At 36.5% G+C, this 18,728-nt stretch overlaps 1 protein-coding gene across 1 annotated transcript; it reads right to left on the minus strand.

Annotated features, from left to right (window-relative positions):
• Positions 1–8,298: 8,298 nt before the first annotated feature.
• Positions 8,299–16,558, minus strand: LOC149550745 (delta(24)-sterol reductase-like). Its single transcript, XM_089786298.1, has 5 exons — positions 15,299–16,558; positions 11,654–11,962; positions 10,470–10,601; positions 9,579–9,898; positions 8,299–8,657 (listed from the first exon to the last, which is right to left on the minus strand). The coding sequence occupies exons 1-5, from the start codon at positions 16,094–16,096 to the stop codon at positions 8,549–8,551; spliced, it is 1,668 nt and encodes a 555-aa protein (XP_089642424.1). The 5' UTR covers positions 16,097–16,558; the 3' UTR covers positions 8,299–8,548.
• Between the last annotated feature and the right edge of the window lie 2,170 nt (positions 16,559–18,728).

Below are 18,728 nucleotides of genomic sequence, written 5' to 3' on the forward strand. Positions count from 1 at the left end.
CTTGATTCAAAGTATTGTAGTGCTACTAATTTCAAAATTATATAACAAGGTGCATTTAGAAATTATCCACGAGTTTTTTATACGATGCTCACCCTAATAGTTAAAATATGACACATTAATTTGAGAAAATAGTAGAAACTAGAGATTGAGGCACAATACAAAAACACATCCATGTGTCATTTTTATGTTATAACACTAATATGCCATAAAAGACGAGAGAAGCTATACTACTACTAGTATATTAATTTAGGTAGTTGTTTAGGGAAAATGAGATTTTACAACCATAAAAAAGATGGATGATATAGAGTGTCCCAAAAACACCAATAACTGAAGGATCTTGATAATCCATTCCACAAAACAACATTAGAACAATCATATTAGATTAACATTATTAGATTTCCACAATCCCTTAAGAATTGAGAGCAATGTTTTTAGATTAGATTGTGGGAGTTTTTTTAGCATCAACGTTTCGGATCACACTACATGATCCCTCATCAGGATGAGAGCATGCTCTCATCCTGATGAGGGATCATGTAGTGTGATCCGAAACGTTGATGCTAAAAAAACTCACACAATCTAATCCAGAAACATTGCTCTCAATCATATTAGAGACAATAACATCCCATTTCATTAGTGATTCGTCAGCATAATTGGTTTTCTCATATGGAAACATGATAGGCTTTTCAATCCTTCTCAAGAAATGCTCGACACTACCCATATTTAAACACTCAAATGACCTTGAAGGTATGATCAATCTTCACAAAACACATTGTTCAAATACCATCTAAGCATTCATCAAAACATGTAGCTCTTCAACTATCATTGCATATCAACAACAACACGCTTGTAAGTAACAAGTCACATTTGCACTAATTATAATATAGTTCACTGTCAAACCTTCATTTGGTCCTACAAAATACATTTTTGTTAGAACTCAAGTCCATATTATAACCACATACCAATCTTCTATTGATATGAATTCCGATCACAATTTTCCTAGGTTTGATCAAACCAACAAAACAAATCAAATCCTTCCACCGTTGATCCATTTCCATTAAAATCTAATAAATTCATTCACATGAAATCTTTGAGGATCTCCTCACCTTATTTTATCCATTTTATATGTTCTTCAATCAAAACATTAACATACAACAACAAATTGTTTGTTGCTTTTATTGTGAAAAATACAACTTTTCCATTCTAAGTCACTAGGGCATCAGTTTAATCTCACCATATTGCATCATTTCATTTGAAACAAAGTGCAACATTTAACTATATCAATCTAGTCTAAGATGAAATAGGTTTCTTAAATTTCCTTTAAAAATTGAAATTTAACAAACCATCACAAATACAACAACAAATTGTTTGTTGCTTTTACTGTAAAAAATACACCTTTTCCATTCTAAGTCACTAGGGCATCAGTTTAATCTCACCATATTGCATCATTTCATTCGAAACAAAGTGTAACATTTAACCATATGAATCTAGTCTAAGATGAAACGGGTTTCTTAAATTTCCTTTGGTTACAAATTGAAATTTAACAAACCATCACGAATTACCCTATTACTGAGGGTTTTATCATAGTTTTTGCACTCTCAATTAGATCTTCCATTAGAAGGCACACCAATCCATCAAAATTGGATTAAAATGAAGTTCTTTCAATATCTTGCATGATCACGTGAATTTCATTGATCTTCCAACCTATTCTGCACAAGGAAAATGATCCAAAAGATAGCAAAACCATGTTTGCGACACATAACAGTCAGGCAATTCACATTTGACTTGCAATTCCTTTATTCTTAGTTTAGAAAACTACATTACAAGGTTTCTCCAAGAAAGGACTTTCCCCTTTCATTCATATACCAATCATCCTTTAGAGACATGCAACCAATATTCATTCTTCTCTGTGACTGTTTCTAGATCTATTCAAACAATCATGTGTATTCAAGATGAATCATTGGATCTCAAACCCCTAACTTGTCTTCATGTTGTCCATTCAACCATTTCACATGCCTCTATGATGTCTCTTGACAGTGCTAAAATTGGTCAAGTGCTCATGACCAACTACCTTCCATTTGTAACTTTTTGTTGCAACATTACAACTCTGCAATTTTTGTATTTTCTTGACAATATTGCACTTTTCAACAAGATGACTTTACCACTTGAGTAAAGGCACCAATATGGACATTTTATGACCTCTTACAAGCTATGTACACCAATTAACTCTTTTGTTAAAGATAAAATGATATTTTTCATGGAGATTTACTAGTTGCCCAAAAATCTCAAACTAGCTTAAAAAATGAAATTCTTTTTTACTTTTATTTTTGCAAAAAGTGTATGAACAATGCCATAGTGCTCTTGACACCTCCCTAGTGTTGCAAGAATAGAGAAACATGAAGTCCAAAGAAAAAATGAGCTTAGATGTGAAATTGCAAGCTCTAACATCAACATGGAAGAACTAGATAACAAAGAGCAATATCTTTGAAAATAATTTGCACTAGTATAAATTTGTGAGATCAAACTTTTTGACAATATTTTGATTTTGTAAAAACTCCTCTATTAGCTTATGTTAGGAGAAAAGTAAAAAAATCCTTGCTAGGGTTTAGCGGCTAAATATTTAACACTTAGGAACTTAGTTGAAAGTTATGATTGCCCATATGACCACTTTGAGGATTTACAAAAAAAAATGCCTATAGTATCACGTGGAGGTTGATAACATGGTAATGTTTTGGTGGAAGACAAGTGTTGATACAATCATAGGTTTCACCATGTAATTGTGGCCTTAATACCTTTTTTTTGCAATGTAACCATCATTAATTGTTACCTTAGAGCTTGAGATGAAAAAAAACAATAATGGCTAATTTTTAAACAACTAACTAGAAAATGAAATTCAAAATTTTAATGAAAAGTGACTTTTTATCAACACTTTTATTATAAATGACCACGACAATGATATCAATTACTCTAAGTACAAATCATGTGAATCAATATGATAACACACTATAGGTTGCAAAACCTACAAAAATATGTTGAAGCCCTAAAAATGGCATGAAACTTTTGGTTGCCTTTTGGACTCGACCATGATGTATATTTTTTACCCTCGTGTGTCCCACAAATGGTCAATGGAGATACAAGGCATTTGTGGATCTAGCATTTTGATACCATGTAGGAATTAATGGTGAACTCCAACAACCCCAGGAACACTCATGAGACAAAAATAACTTTCGAATAAAATGGCATGAATAGTTTGCATAATTGTGACTACTTGAACGAATGTAATTACCTAGATAACTATCTTAATCAAATATTAAATTACCTAGATGACTAGAATTTAAAAATAACATAAAGATTAAATATCTATCTAAACAACTAAGAATTCTAGAACTAGGACCCCAAGTAAATTTATTTTTTTTGAAAATTCCTAGTTGGAACTAGCTAGCTATAATGCCTGTAGTAGCACAAGACGTTATTCACACCAACAAAGGTAAGAAATGAATTTTAAAAAGGCTAGACCCTCGTACAACATCTTTTTTTTGATATTAGAATAGGTTAAAAACTAAATACATTAGGTTCATATTGAACTGTTCATCATAAACTACTCGAACAACAACCAATTAAGGACTATTAGATCATTACTAAGCATGCCTTATAGGGTAGTCAACCCATATGTATCACATAACAACTAATCAAAACAGTATCAGAGTTATTCAGATAAACCAAAACTAGAGAAAAGTTGTTGCGATAACAAGAAGCTGATCAAAATTATTGAATATCAAACAATGATATACTATGGATTAACATTCAGACCCCAACCATCATTAGAAGCCAAAGGTTGAAGAAAAGCAACATCAAACAACTCATCATTCCATCCTACAAGAACAAAATCACTATCATTAGCCAGCTGAACCTGATCACCAATAGAAACTTTTGCAATAGATTGTTGAGTGCTAGGAGAAATGTGTAGATTCTCCACCATCTTACCAATTTGTTTTATGTCTTCCAGGTCCATCATATCCTTAAATTGATTAAGGTATTTGAAAGCCTTGATTTCATCCTTTTGAATAACATACCATCCCTGACTAGTGGCATGAACTGAACCACAAAGATTTCCAAAGAGAGTGAAACTTGTGACATAATGGAAAAATGTTTGAGTTTACATGTAAACTCAGTAAGTCCTCTATCCTTTTGCTGAAAAACCTCTTCATTTCTCGTTTTCCAAAGGAACCATAAAAATTCACAAGTAAAAGCAGACCAAAAAGAGTTAAGCTTAGACTCAAAAGCTTCAACATATCCAGCTAAGATCTCACTCCATGAGAGACTTGGCTTTGAATTCCATACAATAGAATTGCCCAAAAAAATTGACCATATCATAACAGCAAAATCACATTGAAAGAAAACATGCTCAAACGAACTGAGTCACAAGTTTTACAACAGTCAAAAGAAAGACCTAAAGACTCGAAGTTAGGTCCTAAGGCAAGTTTTTAAGCATCAAAAGCCATTTAAAACAAACTTTCTTGGGTTCCACTTTACCCTCCCACAAGTACTTAAAAAAAGAAAGACCATTCAAAAAAGGGAGAACACAAACCCCACCCTTGGATCACCTTTTGAAAAATCTCAGGATTAGAAACAAGCATAGAATATAACTGCTTAACTGAAATTTCGTTAAAAATTGTACCATCTTTCCACAACAATTGATTAAAAAAATATTTGAGTCAAAGAGTTTTGGAAAAGTTACATGTACCAAGTGCCTTGCAAATTAGAGTATATGTTTTTTCCCGAGTTTGTGGGATACCATATCTAACTCTAAGATCATCCCAAGTAGCCAACCCTAATTAAAGAGATTCCCACCACATTCCATTGTTTTGTTGAGCAGCTATGTATGAGTGGCAAAGGTTTACCATTTAAGTATAACCCCCACCAAATTGATCTATTTGTGACAACAAAGGATGGAGAAGAGCCAACAACACTCTTAACTAGTAAGAATATCCTTGACTAGGTCCAAGCCTTCCAAAGAGTATTAAAAACGTTAGAACCAAAAACCATGATCTTAAAATCTCCTAAAAGCATATCACAATGGAATGTTCTTCCAACTTTTACCTTTTGGAACTATCGAACATTGAATGTTATTTCTGATCAAAACTTTCCAAGGCTCATTACCATGGACGACCTTAACAATCCATTTAGAAGCAAGAGTAGAGGCATGCTTTTGAGTTCCTTCAATCCCAATCCACCATACTATTTGGGTTTACAACAACATCCTTTTTTTCAAAAATAAATAAATGAGAAATAAAGGTGACGTGATCATTTACAAAGACTACCAAAACATTAGGAGAAACATGCCCAAGTAAGCTAGTTACAAGGACAAAACACAACTAAGATAAAGGGAAACAATTTAGGCAAGCTACAAAACAACTTACTACAAATAAACGTAAGAGAGAGATTTGGGATCCCTAGGTTCTAACTTAGAAAATCCCAAGTGAAGAATAAGTTGTTCTTCTAATGGTTGACTAAGTTTGTGATAGTGAAAACTTTCTTATTTCTTACAACAATCTAGGAGACATTATCTTCCAAATTTTGAGACCAAGGTGAAGTAGGAGGAGAATCCCCTATGAAGAGTTTGTCAATGCTCAAAGAGGGATCAATAAAATAAATAGGCAAAAGGAGGCCTTCCATTACAAGTGGTGTGGAGGTTATTCAAAGCTAAGGGCACATCATGTTGTGAGATCAAAGCATGGGGTTCCTCAATAAAGTCTACAAGATTCATGAAATCCACCAAAAGCTAAGGATTCATCATCATCTTTAGAGTAGTGCAAGTGAGAATCCAAAGCATGAATGGTCAATTGATCTTCACTATTCATTGCCAAAGGTAGCCAAGTTACCAATAGAGAAGCAACAATTTCATATAAAGACAAGACCCTCCTACTTAAGGGGTTGAGTCCAAGTCCTATCTCCAACTATCAAAACCATGTCTTAGTATAAAGAGGCACAAAGATGTTATCGTCCATCAAAATATTGCCAAAGAAAGAATGCCCTATGTGAGAAGTAGATTCATCCAATAGTTAGAATTGAGTTTTCAGTACCATCCCATGTAACCTCTCAAAACTTAAGGGGTTGATTTGAAAATCTAACCCACATTAGGCATACATCAAGTGGTTCCAAAAGTGAGTCAAGCAAAATTATGAAGAGAGAATGTTCTCCCCAAGCTTGCAACTTACCTAACAAAAAGCTTTTGTCCTCATAAAAGGCAACAAAGGCAGTGAAGAAATCTTTAGCACATGGGAAGAGTTCACTCTTACCTGTCACAAGAAGCTTCCAAGATCCGAACACCTAGTTTTAAAGGTCAAGAAGAGAAGGTTGAATTATATAGAATGTACATGTTAGATTTTTATGTTGGTAGAAATCCTCATCTTCCACAGCTTAGCTGGAAACGGCCATGGAAAATTATTTGGCACAGAGAAGTGTGTGTGATTTATCCCTAACAAGGCAAGGGACATTGCAATCAGCCGCCTTGGTAAAGCTGCAAGGGGGCACAAGGACCACTCATGACACCAAAAGCTGGTGGCAAGTAGGCAAAGACATAGACTCGTAAACACTTGAGACTTGGAAAAAGAAGCCCATGCCATAGACGTGTGACTTTCACCAACCAAGAAAGTACCATGCGACAAAGCTAGAGAACCAAGAATCCTATTGCAAACTGAGGTATAATTGGAACAACAGGAAGGAATGACATAAATTATTCTATTGGGCAGAGAATCCTCCATATTTTGACAAAATATGCCTCCTAGATCTGAAATCATGAGTACTCACAATGCCCTCTTAAATAATTTTTTTCATGCAGTGGGTAACCCATTCAGACACCAGCAAATTGTATTCAATAAGGCTTGCATTTAATTTTTCAAATAGTTTTAAGCTCTGCAAAACACCCACAATATATTTAATTTTTTTGTGTTTCTATTGTAAAAGAATTCATGCCTCAGTAACTCTGTGATAACACCTCTTGACAAAACTTGGCATAATTATCCTCATGTTTCCAAATGTATAAGCCACTGATTTTGTATGAAAGCTACTTACCAAAAGAGGCAAAGCTATCTTGGAAACCAATCACTGAGTAATGATAGGTTCTCAGATTGTATAACTTCACCTAGTAGTACAAGACATGCTTGGGTGGCTCTCTTATAATTTAGGTAGGACATTTTTTAAATGGATGGGTCCACAACAGACCTGTACTTTGACCAAGGCTTTCATTCTACAAAGGAAGAATCTTGTTATTTAAGATAAAACAACAGAGGTCACATGTTGGGAAGGGGCCAACTCAAAGTTTTAATATTAATTGAAGCCAGAGTTGTGGTTTGCATAAATCTAAAAAAACAAGTCATATGATTTGATGTTCATACAAAGAAGATGCCATACATGACAGCAGTTGTTTTGGAGTACTCTATTCTGTGTGATCAAGGTGATTTGACATGCATACAACAATTTTACCATACTTAGACAAGGAAACGAAGTATGGATGATATGAATTTGGGAAGGGGCCAACTTGAAGTTTTAATATTAATTGAAGCCAGAGTTGTGGTTTGCATAAATCTTAAAAAACAAGTCATATGATTTGATGTGCATACAAAGAAGATGCCATACATGACAGCAGTTGTTTTGGAGTGCTCTATTCTGTGTGATCAAGGTGGTTTGACATGCATACAACAATGTTATCATACTTGAAAAGGAAACGAAGTATGGAGATATGAATTTCAATATGTCACTCACTATTTTAGAATAACAGGAAATTTATAGGAATCTAAGGGAAGGAAACAATAATTATATATAAAATTTGAAGTTTTCTCATAAATTGTAACAACTTATGATATTTATTCCTGTTAAAGAGCAGATATTGGTAGTCTACTGATTGTCCTCGATAAGGTCTTAAAGACACCATCCGTCATCATTCCTTCAAAAAATTTCAAAAAAAGACTGTTCTTCTCATTAGGTATAATGGATTGTGAAAGTCAAGAGCTTTAATTGACATATAATAAAAATACAACTAATTTTATGGCAATTGCTGCATTTTATTTGCCAAAGTATGTCATGCTCAAAACAAATATCAGTCCAATTTGCAAAATTAATTTCTTTGACCAGTTGCTTCTTATTTCAGTTACTATTGACCATTTTTTGTGGCCAAAATTCATATTCAAATGTTTAATATAGCAGAATTTGAACCTGGAATATAGCATGCATTTCACATGAAAGTGGAATCAAAATAAAAAATAAGTAGATCAAGTAATGAACCAATGACGAGAGCACACATATCCACAGATGAATTTGACTCATATAAATTGCTCCCCAAAGATCCTACAAAATGGTTTAGCATGATAAACAAACAAAATGAAAAACAAAAAAATGGATCTTTTGTCTTCCTATTTAACTCCCATCTTCTTCAAACTATTCACGAATCCTAACTCCTATATGGAACTTGTTAACCTTCATATCTTTCAAACGCTTTAAGACAAATCTTGTGCTCCCTCTGAATGAAAAACTTTAAAAGACTGTAAACAATTTATTTGGTCTTATTTGAAATGGCTGAGTTGGAATAACGTGGAACTTGACCCTTTTTGGCCTTGGAAATTTTGTAGTAAACAGACATGAAATTGTGCTCTGCTCCATACCTGCACATTGTTGTTGAAAACAAAAAGAAGCAAGAGCATTAGTTAGGGGCACTTCAAAGCCTTAAAAGAGACAGCAAACTTTTATTTTTAGATTTTATTTTAGTTGCATATTTTCTTTGTTTCCCCTATCCTTCAACCTTAAACATGTGGCTTTAAGCTTATAAAAGGCATTAGCTTATGTTATTTGGATGAGACCTTGAAGTTATGTACAGTTGCAATGTAGTGGGTTGTTCTAATTCTTTGTAACTTACTCATGCATCCACAGTCATGTGATTAACGCCTTGACTTAGCTGATTTCTATAGGACCTTTCATGACTTGATCTAGGCCCAAGCCTAGTTGCGCACTCCTTACAGTTATGTAGTTAAGGCCAACTTGGCTGACTTGTATAGGGCCTTTCCTGATTTCATTATACTCAAGTCTAGTCGTGCAGGATTGAACTTCGGATAAATTTAGCTGCAGTCTAGTGGTGGTTATTATGGTCATGTGTGTTCATGTGTTGTGGTTTTTGCGGTGAGTGGTCTTAAAGCATGTTTGTTGAGTTGTGGTTTTGATAGTGAGCTCCTCAGACTGTGGTCTACTACTGTAAATGTTCATTGGATTGTGGTCCTAGTGGTGTACTGTAATTTAATTATACATTTCTTGTCCATTGTTCAGTGGTGCAACACGTAATATAGTGTGATTATCAGTACTAAGCATTGTTTTCCTTAAAAAGAACTAATTAAACACTGCTAGAGAACTCTCTCTAAAGCCTTGGCCTGCTTTAAGTCCCATATACTACAGATTTTGGATCCTTCCATTACCGAAAAGCAATGAGAGGGCCATCTAGACCAATGATCTAGACATAGGCTCGCCATATAGTAATATACCCTTCAAAACGACTTTCTGAAAAATATTAGAAAGAACTTAGAAGAGATGCTCACTTTTTACGAACTGCATCATATAATGTCCGGTCAAACATCTGCCAGAACTCTTCCTCGCTTTGTTCTGAGACTGCATACAGGCATTGATAAGACTTGTTGTCCCTAAGCCATTTCTCCATGCTTTTGGTGGCTTCCACTCCATTCCACACTTCATTTCTAAGGACTGGCAATGGCACAGTCCAGATCCCAATGTCTGTCCACATCTGAGCTTCTTCTGTATCTCCAGGCTCCATGTTATTTTCATATTCAGGTTCACAGTCCAGCATTGTACCCATCCTTCTCTTTGGAAGTCGATGAGGGCACATCCACAGAGGATAAGTCTGCAAGAAGACAGATGTATTAAATGATACATCAACCATTTAATGATATGAAATATAATTATAACATATATGCAATTCTTGAAAATTGAAATCTTAAACTGGACAATAACATAAACAGAGCTTGAAACTGAGTAAATAGACTTTGATAAAAACAATTGACCTTAATTTATCATCATTTTACAACTAAAAGGTAAGCCCACTACCTAATCATATTAGGATATTGCTTATAGCCTATTACACATATTCAATACATGGAATTTGAAACTGGAACTCATCATGGCAAATCATCTAAATAAAAAAACTTAGCCGAAATTGCTTTTGAATCATCTCAAAACTGAACTTTCAAGGTTCTCCACTGCCACAACAGCATCCACAAATCGAAGATATGGCAAGGTTGCAGTGTAACAATGAGGGAGTTATTTCAAGTGTTTACAAATCTTTATAATTTTGTCTAAGAATCAAGACTAAGCTAACCCATTTTAGATGCAACCCATCATCTCACACAAGATTTATAAATGACAAAAACACTTCATGTTAAAGAATAAGTAAACAATCTAAGATATATATTTACCTCAAATGTATTATGAACAAACTTGATAGCTTCTGGGACCTTTCGAGCTGGAATAAGCATATCTTGGCAGGCATGGCGTTCAGTGTAGTAGTTTCTTAGTGAATCCGTCATGGTCAATTTCAAAAGACTTACCTATAATATAACAAGAGGAAGGATCGTCATTATATCAAATTGTAAATTCTTTTGATAACCAAATGTAGTGTAATGTAAATAATTTTTCCTCGAATTAGACTAGAGAGCTTGTAAGTGACTCCACTACTGTAACAGCTACAAACTTATGTAAAAGATTGAATATTTTAATTTATGTAGCCTAACGTTTAACCTAGTCCACTTTTTATAAATTAAGCATTCCTTGTGTCCACTGTAAACTAGCTGTAGTTTACAGTCTTGTCGATCAATTATACTCATCCGTGCACAATAACATACTTTGTTTCTTTCTTTACTAGCTATAATTATTATTAGCAACTGCAATTTTAAGACAATTATTAACCAATGAACAAAAAAACTGTTAATGTAACTACCAACGTTGAAAGGAGAAAAAATATAATACCCACAATTACAGAAAACTGAAAAGTTAACAAAAACAGAAACACGGCAATAAAATACAATTTCGTTCAACAAGAGGAAATGGGTTCTAACAAAGCATTCCATTCCTCTGATTCCTGTGTAAATTATTAAAAGAAGTTACCAATAAAATGCATTTAATTTACAATTTCTATTGCCAAACAATTACATACAATCATATGGAAAAGCCCATTCAAAGCACCTTTTGATATCACTCTTACCCTACCACTGAAAATAAACCATAACAAATGTCAAAAGCCATATAGCAGCATTAAATGCAATGTAAACCAGGAATACACCAATGCAAGATACAGAAAGGTTAAAATGAGAGGTCATAATGGCATTTCTTTCAACAGTAAAATTGCAGTCAACAGATTTATTTTAAAATATTGAATGTCTCCAAAGAATATGATAGCAAAGAGAAAAGAAAGCTCAAGCAATCAACAAGGACATTGAGAAAGTTCACGCAGAACCTTATAAGTAAAATATCAAGAATATGAAAAGAAAACAGGGTCACCTTTCTAGTTTTAGAAACGAAAAAATGCAGTTAATCCAGAAAATATTGTTCACAAGAAACTCTATGGAATAATCAAACAAAATTGTTAATGTGTATTGTTTACCTTGGGGGGCATTAACCATCCCAGAAAGAACCTGAAAAGTGGGTGATTCCCAAAAGGAATAAGGAGAGCGCCTTCCCAGTACAAGGATCTGGTGTGCCTGTGATGATACTGCCTAGAAGGTACATACTCTACAAACTTGCCTCTTTTCAGTGCACTCTGCATTATAGTGTAGAACCATGGTTTATACCACCAACCTATCTCATTGATCACATTCCCCTTTCTCATTGCTTCTTCTCTGGAGGCATATTTGCCTGTTGAGATCACAGCTGTGGTGTCACTAAACAGAGCAGCCTCAATAAAATCTGGCACCTGTACAAAGAAGTTTCAAAATCAGAAGTAGGTTTTTCTTCCAGATATTAAAGGAACAGAAAAAAAATACCAAAATTCCAAAGCAGAAAACATAAAAGTAGCGTTCCATCTTCCAAACACACTAAATAAGAAGCTTATTTCACAAAGGACTCAAGTATATCCAATGGAAAAGGACATTTTGAATTCGTTTCTTCTTTTTATCAACAATTATTCATAAGTTAAACAAGTTCAACATTGTGTCAATTTTTGACAAAATAGAATGAAGAAATCTTCTTTTGCAGGGGATTACTGCCTCAGGATTGAGCAGGTGACCTGTGCCGGGGGATGCAGGAACAAATCAAACCTTTTCTACTGAAATCAAAGCAGCAGTGACAAGAAACTTGGTGTGAAGAGGTACATTGAAAGTTTAAAGCACCTGCTGGAATGTTTTATGGCAATTTGATTGTCAAATGGTAGCTGGATGCAGTTTAACTCTATCATGCCAATTGCAACATAGTTGTATCAACAAATCTATACAAACCAAATGTACATAGAGGCAATAATCATTGTGTACCACAAAGTGCAACACATAGGTAAATAAGCCAAAAGCTAGCGCCAAAGTAGATCATAATATAAGAAACCTCTACAGAAGAGCTGAAATAACAAGTCTTCCACTCTCCATATACACTAAAGAAGTAGGTGAGGTACTGTGTCTTCTTAAGACAAAATACTAGTGTGTAGGTCCAACACAATTGATCAGTAAATGTAACTTACTCTTTGCTCTTATGGAAGTCCTTCTATAGGACAAGTGTGTAGGTCCAGCACAATTGATCAGTAAATGTATAAAACAAGTACAATGGCATGAAGTGTGATAAATGCAAATAAGCAAATATATTTTAACAGAATACTGATGAAATGCATACATGAGAGGCAAAAGTTATTGCCGAAGTGATTGCCAAACTGATCACTATGAAGGCTACTATGCTACCCCACTACAGAAGGTAATGGAAACAGAGAGGTGGATCAATAGCCTAAACGGTGATGTGATATACTGTGTACCTTCAAACCAAATTTTAAAAAAATATCGAGTGTAAGTGAGAAAGTTTGAAAAAGCTTTCTTTCCTTGAAGGTGGCTTCCCAAATAATTATGCTAAATCATTTTGAAGACAGAAATTTCTTTATGGTTTGACTGTTTCTGTGATCCAATTGTTCATTACTCCATCTCCATGAGGGCTCTGGAGAAAGGTCATAACGAAAGCAGAAACAACTACAGATAATTTAAAAACCGGCTATGTTTGTAAATTAATATCATGTTTCATTTATATATTAATGTCTACAAGTGTCTGGAGTGGCTAAGGTGACGCCTATTGCTTAGTGCGTCCAAACAACTCGCAATCAAATCAGTGATTTTTTGAACTCCAACATTTGTTTCAGCCAAACTAGGCTCTTATAAATCAGAAAACATTAAACAGTGTAGACTCAAGTCTACTAATTTATCAAACTTAACTGTTGGTAATCCAAAGCCCACTTGTTTGAGCCAATATAGGCAATTCAAATAAAGGGCAAAACCTAAAGCTGATTAATAAATGATGTGCAAAACAGTGTACCTTTGGTACTCCCAACTTTTTGAGCCAAGGTTATACTAAACTCCAAGACAATAAAATAGTTGATTACTATTCATTGAGAAACAGTTTGAAGTTCATCTACAGAGTATGGACTCCAATTTTTTGAGCCAATTTGGTTACTTCACGACTAATTAATGTATGGAATGATGCAGATTTATTCCAAACGGTCAAGGAACTTCAATAAAGATAGTCACCAACAATAAAGTGGCTCAAAGAGTGGCTCTTTTGACAAAGAAAAGTAAAAGATCAGACAAGAGTACAATTCATTTTCCTCCTATCAACCCTTCATCCTTCAACGAGGAAAATTGCTTATACTCTTCTTTGGCATTCAGGCGACCCTCCTAATCCCAACCAAAAGGGATGCGCTTCAGGTAAGCATTATATGCCAGAAAACAAACTTCTCTAAAGCATTACGAATTTAAACCACAGTGTTCCTTTTTTTTTTTCAGTGTTTCACCATTAGCTTTGGTGTCTCCTTATGTGGGGTGTAGTAGTTTGACTCCTGTGTTATGACTTAGCATTTCTTGTAGGCCTTGGTTATTTTCTTCAATTTTTTGTATGGGTTTGTCCCTTCCAGTCCATCTCTCCCATCAACAGCGTTCACAATTACCATAATGAAAAAATAAATAAATGGCTCAAATAAATGTCACAGTTTAGTTTGGAATGAATCTATACTGCTAGTAATCTCATACAGACATTAAATAGCTAAAATGACTGATGTAAGGAACATTATAGCGTGGACTGAATCTGCAACATTGGTATTCCAGTTATTCCAGCTAGTTTAGTCAATTTGACGAGATAGGCAAACACTGAAGTAACCCCAATTCAGGCACTTTCACTAGAATAGGCGAACAATCTAAAGTTACTCAAGGAAGGTGTAGATCCAAATCTACAGTGTCTTTACAGTTGTTTGCATCAATTGGGACAATTAATTGAGAAAAAAAAGGTACGAAGTGAAACTGCGAGAAGATAAAGCTAGTGCTCCATAGCTAAATCTGTTCATACGATAATGAGAAAAGAAATCCATAACAGTCCTCTGAATGGTCTGAGACGCATTAAATAAAGCATCTACAATGTATATAAATATCTTAATTCAAATGAAATGTCTCACGGAGTGTATCTGAAACTTAAAATACAAATGGGTCAAAATACATATTAAAAAACAAAGAACGAAGCTAATAAAATAAATATCTATATGTTCTCCAGCCCATAATCTTGGAAAAGCTATGAGGGGATCCACATCCCTCAGATACATGAACAGATGCTGTGGGTGTAATTGACTGCTCAAATAGGTAGGTCGTCTTGAATTCTTTAAAAAAAATACACGTCAGTTGCAAAGGAAAAAGAAGGAAGCTGAAATTACAATCAATTAAAATCCAAGACTTCAATCCTCGAATATTATTATAAGACTTCAATCCTCGAGTGGAAGTTCTAGGGCTGTTAAATGGGTCCCTCTAAAATTCTAATCGAATGGGCATTCTAAGACTTCTATCATCCTCAAATATAATTATATCCAGGTTCCGCCCTTGGCTTACTGGGTCCCTTGGCTTGCAATTATTACCCAAAACAAAAATGATTCTTCATGGAGCCCATCTTGAACTGACATAATAGATTGCTCAACTAGAAAAGAAATAAAATTAAAAACAATTTAAAGATCCAAAGGCTTCCAGTCCACAATATCAGAAAAGAAATTATTGATAAAGCTACTTCGCACCCAGCGATGAGAGATAACCTTATCTTGCCCACTAGTGGCAGGCAGCTGGAATGTCTCCTGGAATCGCTTCGCAATTGCATCGAGATCACCAGCGACAGGCGTGTAAGTAACCTTCATATAGTCTTTAATAGGCGTAAGCTTAATTTCAGCCCCAACAAGCAGCCCAATCGACCCATGCGACCAAGGCACGGCATGAAACAGATCAGAGTGCTCGTTATCAGCCGTAGCTCTGACAAGCGACCCATCAGCAAGAACAAGCTCATACGCAACACAACTATCAGCAAAGAGGCCGAAAAGATGGCTGGTGCCTTCGATTCCATAACCGTTAATACACCCACCAACAGTAAGATCATCGAGCTCAGGCAACACGTGGGGTGCGAGTCCAAGCCCAAAAACAGCAGCACTCACCTCAGACATGCAAACCATGGGCTCGCATTTCATGAGATTCCGCTCCGTGTCGACCCAAACAATGTCCCTCAAGTGCGAGAGATCGACTTCAAATCGGTGCGAGCGTTTGTGCTCGGAGCTCCGCATGGAGACCTCGAGCCAAGGCTTCCGGGCCGTGCATATGAGCCCATCATGCCCAGGGCGGCGGACTCGAACTCGGTCCTGTACTTTCTTCACTGCTCGCTGGTGCTTCTCTTCCGATGGCGCACCATGCAGAACGCTCCGCAGAAAAGCCCGCCATCGGATCCACTGGTAGAAGATAAACGAGAGAGGCAGAACAAAAGGTACTATCAATACCCACCGGAATGATACCAGGAAATCCACCCACGAGGCCGGGCGCTTCGCCCTCCTTATGTTGCTGGTGCTCATCTTGGAGGGAAGAATTGGAGGCTTAATCGTGGAGGGAAGAATTGTGAGCCCGCTTATGGAATGGAAGATTGGGGGCTTACGTATGGAGGAGTGTGAATTTGTCTGTGCTCTTGTTGGAATTCTGCCAGTCCCCAAGATCTGGTGCTCCTTGTGGAGGGTAAGAATTGGGGGTTTAATCCCGGATGAGAGAACTCGGGCTTAATTGAGGAGTGGAGGATTGGGAGCTTACTTATGGAGGGTTATGAATTTGTTTGAGCTCTTCTTGGAATGCTGCCAGTCCTCAAGATCTGATGCTCCTTGTGAAGGAGGAGAATCGAGGGCTTAATTCCGGAGGAGAAAATTGTGGGCTTAATTTGGGAGTGGAATATTGCAGGTCTACTTACGTAGGGGATAATTTGTCCGAGCATTTGTTGGAATTCTGCCAGACCTCAAGATCTGTGAAAGTGCACATGCACGCCCGTTGCCATTCACCTGACAGGAGATATTATATATAATCATTGTACGCTGTTCTGGGGTAGAGCGCAGCTTCCATTGCGGGGGGTCCCAACACTCCGAACCAATCCACGACGGTTATTTTTCCACCTATCCATCCTCAGTGGACTCGGGTGCACTCACCACCTGCACAGTATCAGTGAGCAACAGATGCGCCTATTGGCCAAGCATTGTGGAAACTTTGTAGCTAATTTTGTCCACTTTTGGACTTGTGCCGCCTGTTTTAACTTCATGGTGGACACCTTATGCCCTCCAAGATTTTCAATGACTGCACTCTAAAAAAATGTTTGTAGAAAAGGTCAAAAGGGGGCCTTTATAGCTGAGGTAACAAATGGGGATGAATATGTTGAATATGAGTGTGAAGAGCATACATGGATGGTAGTCTAGTAGAGACATGAAGTCTACTACATGAGTTTAGTGAGGATTTAAAGTCCAAATTATAAGTATGAATTTCAAGATCATTAATATATGAAGGTTCAAATTCACAAATATAATAAATCAATAAGGACACATAATATCTACTTATGATCACAATTATCTTTAAGGAGTATGAAACATTGGCAACATTGACAATTAAAGGCACTGCTATGTTCAGGGTAGCTAGAAAACTCAGTAATATTAAAAGGATGATAAAAGCTTGGAATAAGTCGGATTTTGGTCATTTATTCTCTATGAAAGAGGTTTCTTCTAATCTCTCTTCCATCCAAGCCTCCATTCAGGAAAATGGGTATGATGCCTCGAGTAGAGAAGAAGAACTGTCCATCCCGTCTGATTTACATGACATCATTAGTAAAGAGGAAAAGTTCTGGAGGCAAAGATCTAGAATCAATTGGCTCAAGGAAGGAGACCAGAACACAAAGTTCTTCCATTTATCCACTCTTAAACATAGAGCTAACAACAGGATTTCTGGCCTGAAGAAAGATCAAGGTGTGCTGACTAAGGAAGATGATATTTCACTTGAAGCTGTCTCTTTCTTCTCCTCCCTTCTTTCTTGGGATCCTTTTCTCTCTAAGGTGGACCAAGATGACATTGTCTCTTGTATCCCTCAGATCCTCCAACCACACCATAATAATCTGATCTGGGCCATTCCTTCTGATTCTGAAGTGAGAGAAGCTCTTTTTTCTCTTCCAGCGGATAAATTGCCAGGACCTGATGGTTTTCCTACCTTCTTTTTCCAAATGTACTGGCCTATCATTATGAAGAATGTTGTTAAGGCGGTTCAAGAGTTCTTTGGAGCCAGAAGCATTCTGAAGGAAATCAACTCCACATTCTTAGTTCTTATTCCCAAAGTGCCAGGGGCTGACACTCTGGATAAGTTCAGACCCATCAACTTATGCAACTTGTTTTATAAGATCATCTCAAAGGTGCTCACTTTGAGGCTACTTAAGCTTCTCCCCTAGATTATCTCTCAACAACAATCAGGCTTTGTCCCGAGCAAACAGATTTTAGATTCGATTATCATGGTGCATGAAGTGATTCATTCTATGGAAGCTGGTAAGAGAGAAGGGATGTTACTCAAACTTGACATGTCTAAAGCTTACGATCGGGTGGATTGGTCCTTTTTGGAGTTGGTGTTGAAGGCTTTTGGCTTTGATGTCAAATCTTGCAAGCTAATTTCCCAGCTGGTCACCACCCCCTCGCTAGCTGTTTTAGTGAATGGATCCCCCTCTGATTTCTTCAAACCTACTAGAGGCCTTCGTCAGGGGGATCCTCTATCACCGATTCTCTTCATCATCTTGGCAGAATGTATTGGCAGACTCATGGAGAAGAAAAAGAAAGAAGGGAGGATCAAAGGCTTTAAACCTTCTTCCAAATGCACCCCCTTCACACATCAGCAATTTGTTGATGATACCATTATGGGAGGAGAGGCTTCGGTTAGGGAGGCCAAGGTTTTGAAAGACACTTTGGACACTTATTCCAGAGGATCGAGGCAGCTCATCAATTGGGACAAAAGCTCTGTTTTCTTTATCAACACTCTGGAGGGAAGACAATAGAGAATCTCCAGAATCTTGGGATGTCAGGTGGGGAAGCTTCCTTCTACCTACCTTGGTCTCCCCTTGGGCACGTCCCCCTCTGATTCCTTCTGGAATGACATCTTGGATAGGTTCAATAAGAAGCTGGCTGGTTGGAAAGGAGCCTC

This window comes from Cupressus sempervirens, chromosome 6 (assembly GCF_028749045.1).
Source record: "Cupressus sempervirens isolate cs-2001-9-10 chromosome 6, ASM2874904v1, whole genome shotgun sequence".
Lineage (NCBI taxonomy): Eukaryota > Viridiplantae > Streptophyta > Pinopsida > Cupressales > Cupressaceae > Cupressus > Cupressus sempervirens.

Bases quoted from the DNA above. Each gene is read 5' to 3' on its own strand.
- LOC149550745 (XM_089786298.1), bottom strand. From the start codon at position 16,096: ATGAGCACCAGCAACATAAGGAGGGCGAAGCGCCCGGCCTCGTGGGTG. The intron at 11,963-15,298 runs GTTATCTCTCAT...TTCTTTGTACAG, and splicing joins CCACTAGTGGGCAAGATAAG to GTGCCAGATTTTATTGAGGC. The intron at 10,602-11,653 runs GTAAACAATACA...GTTATATTATAG, and splicing joins GATGGTTAATGCCCCCCAAG to GTAAGTCTTTTGAAATTGAC.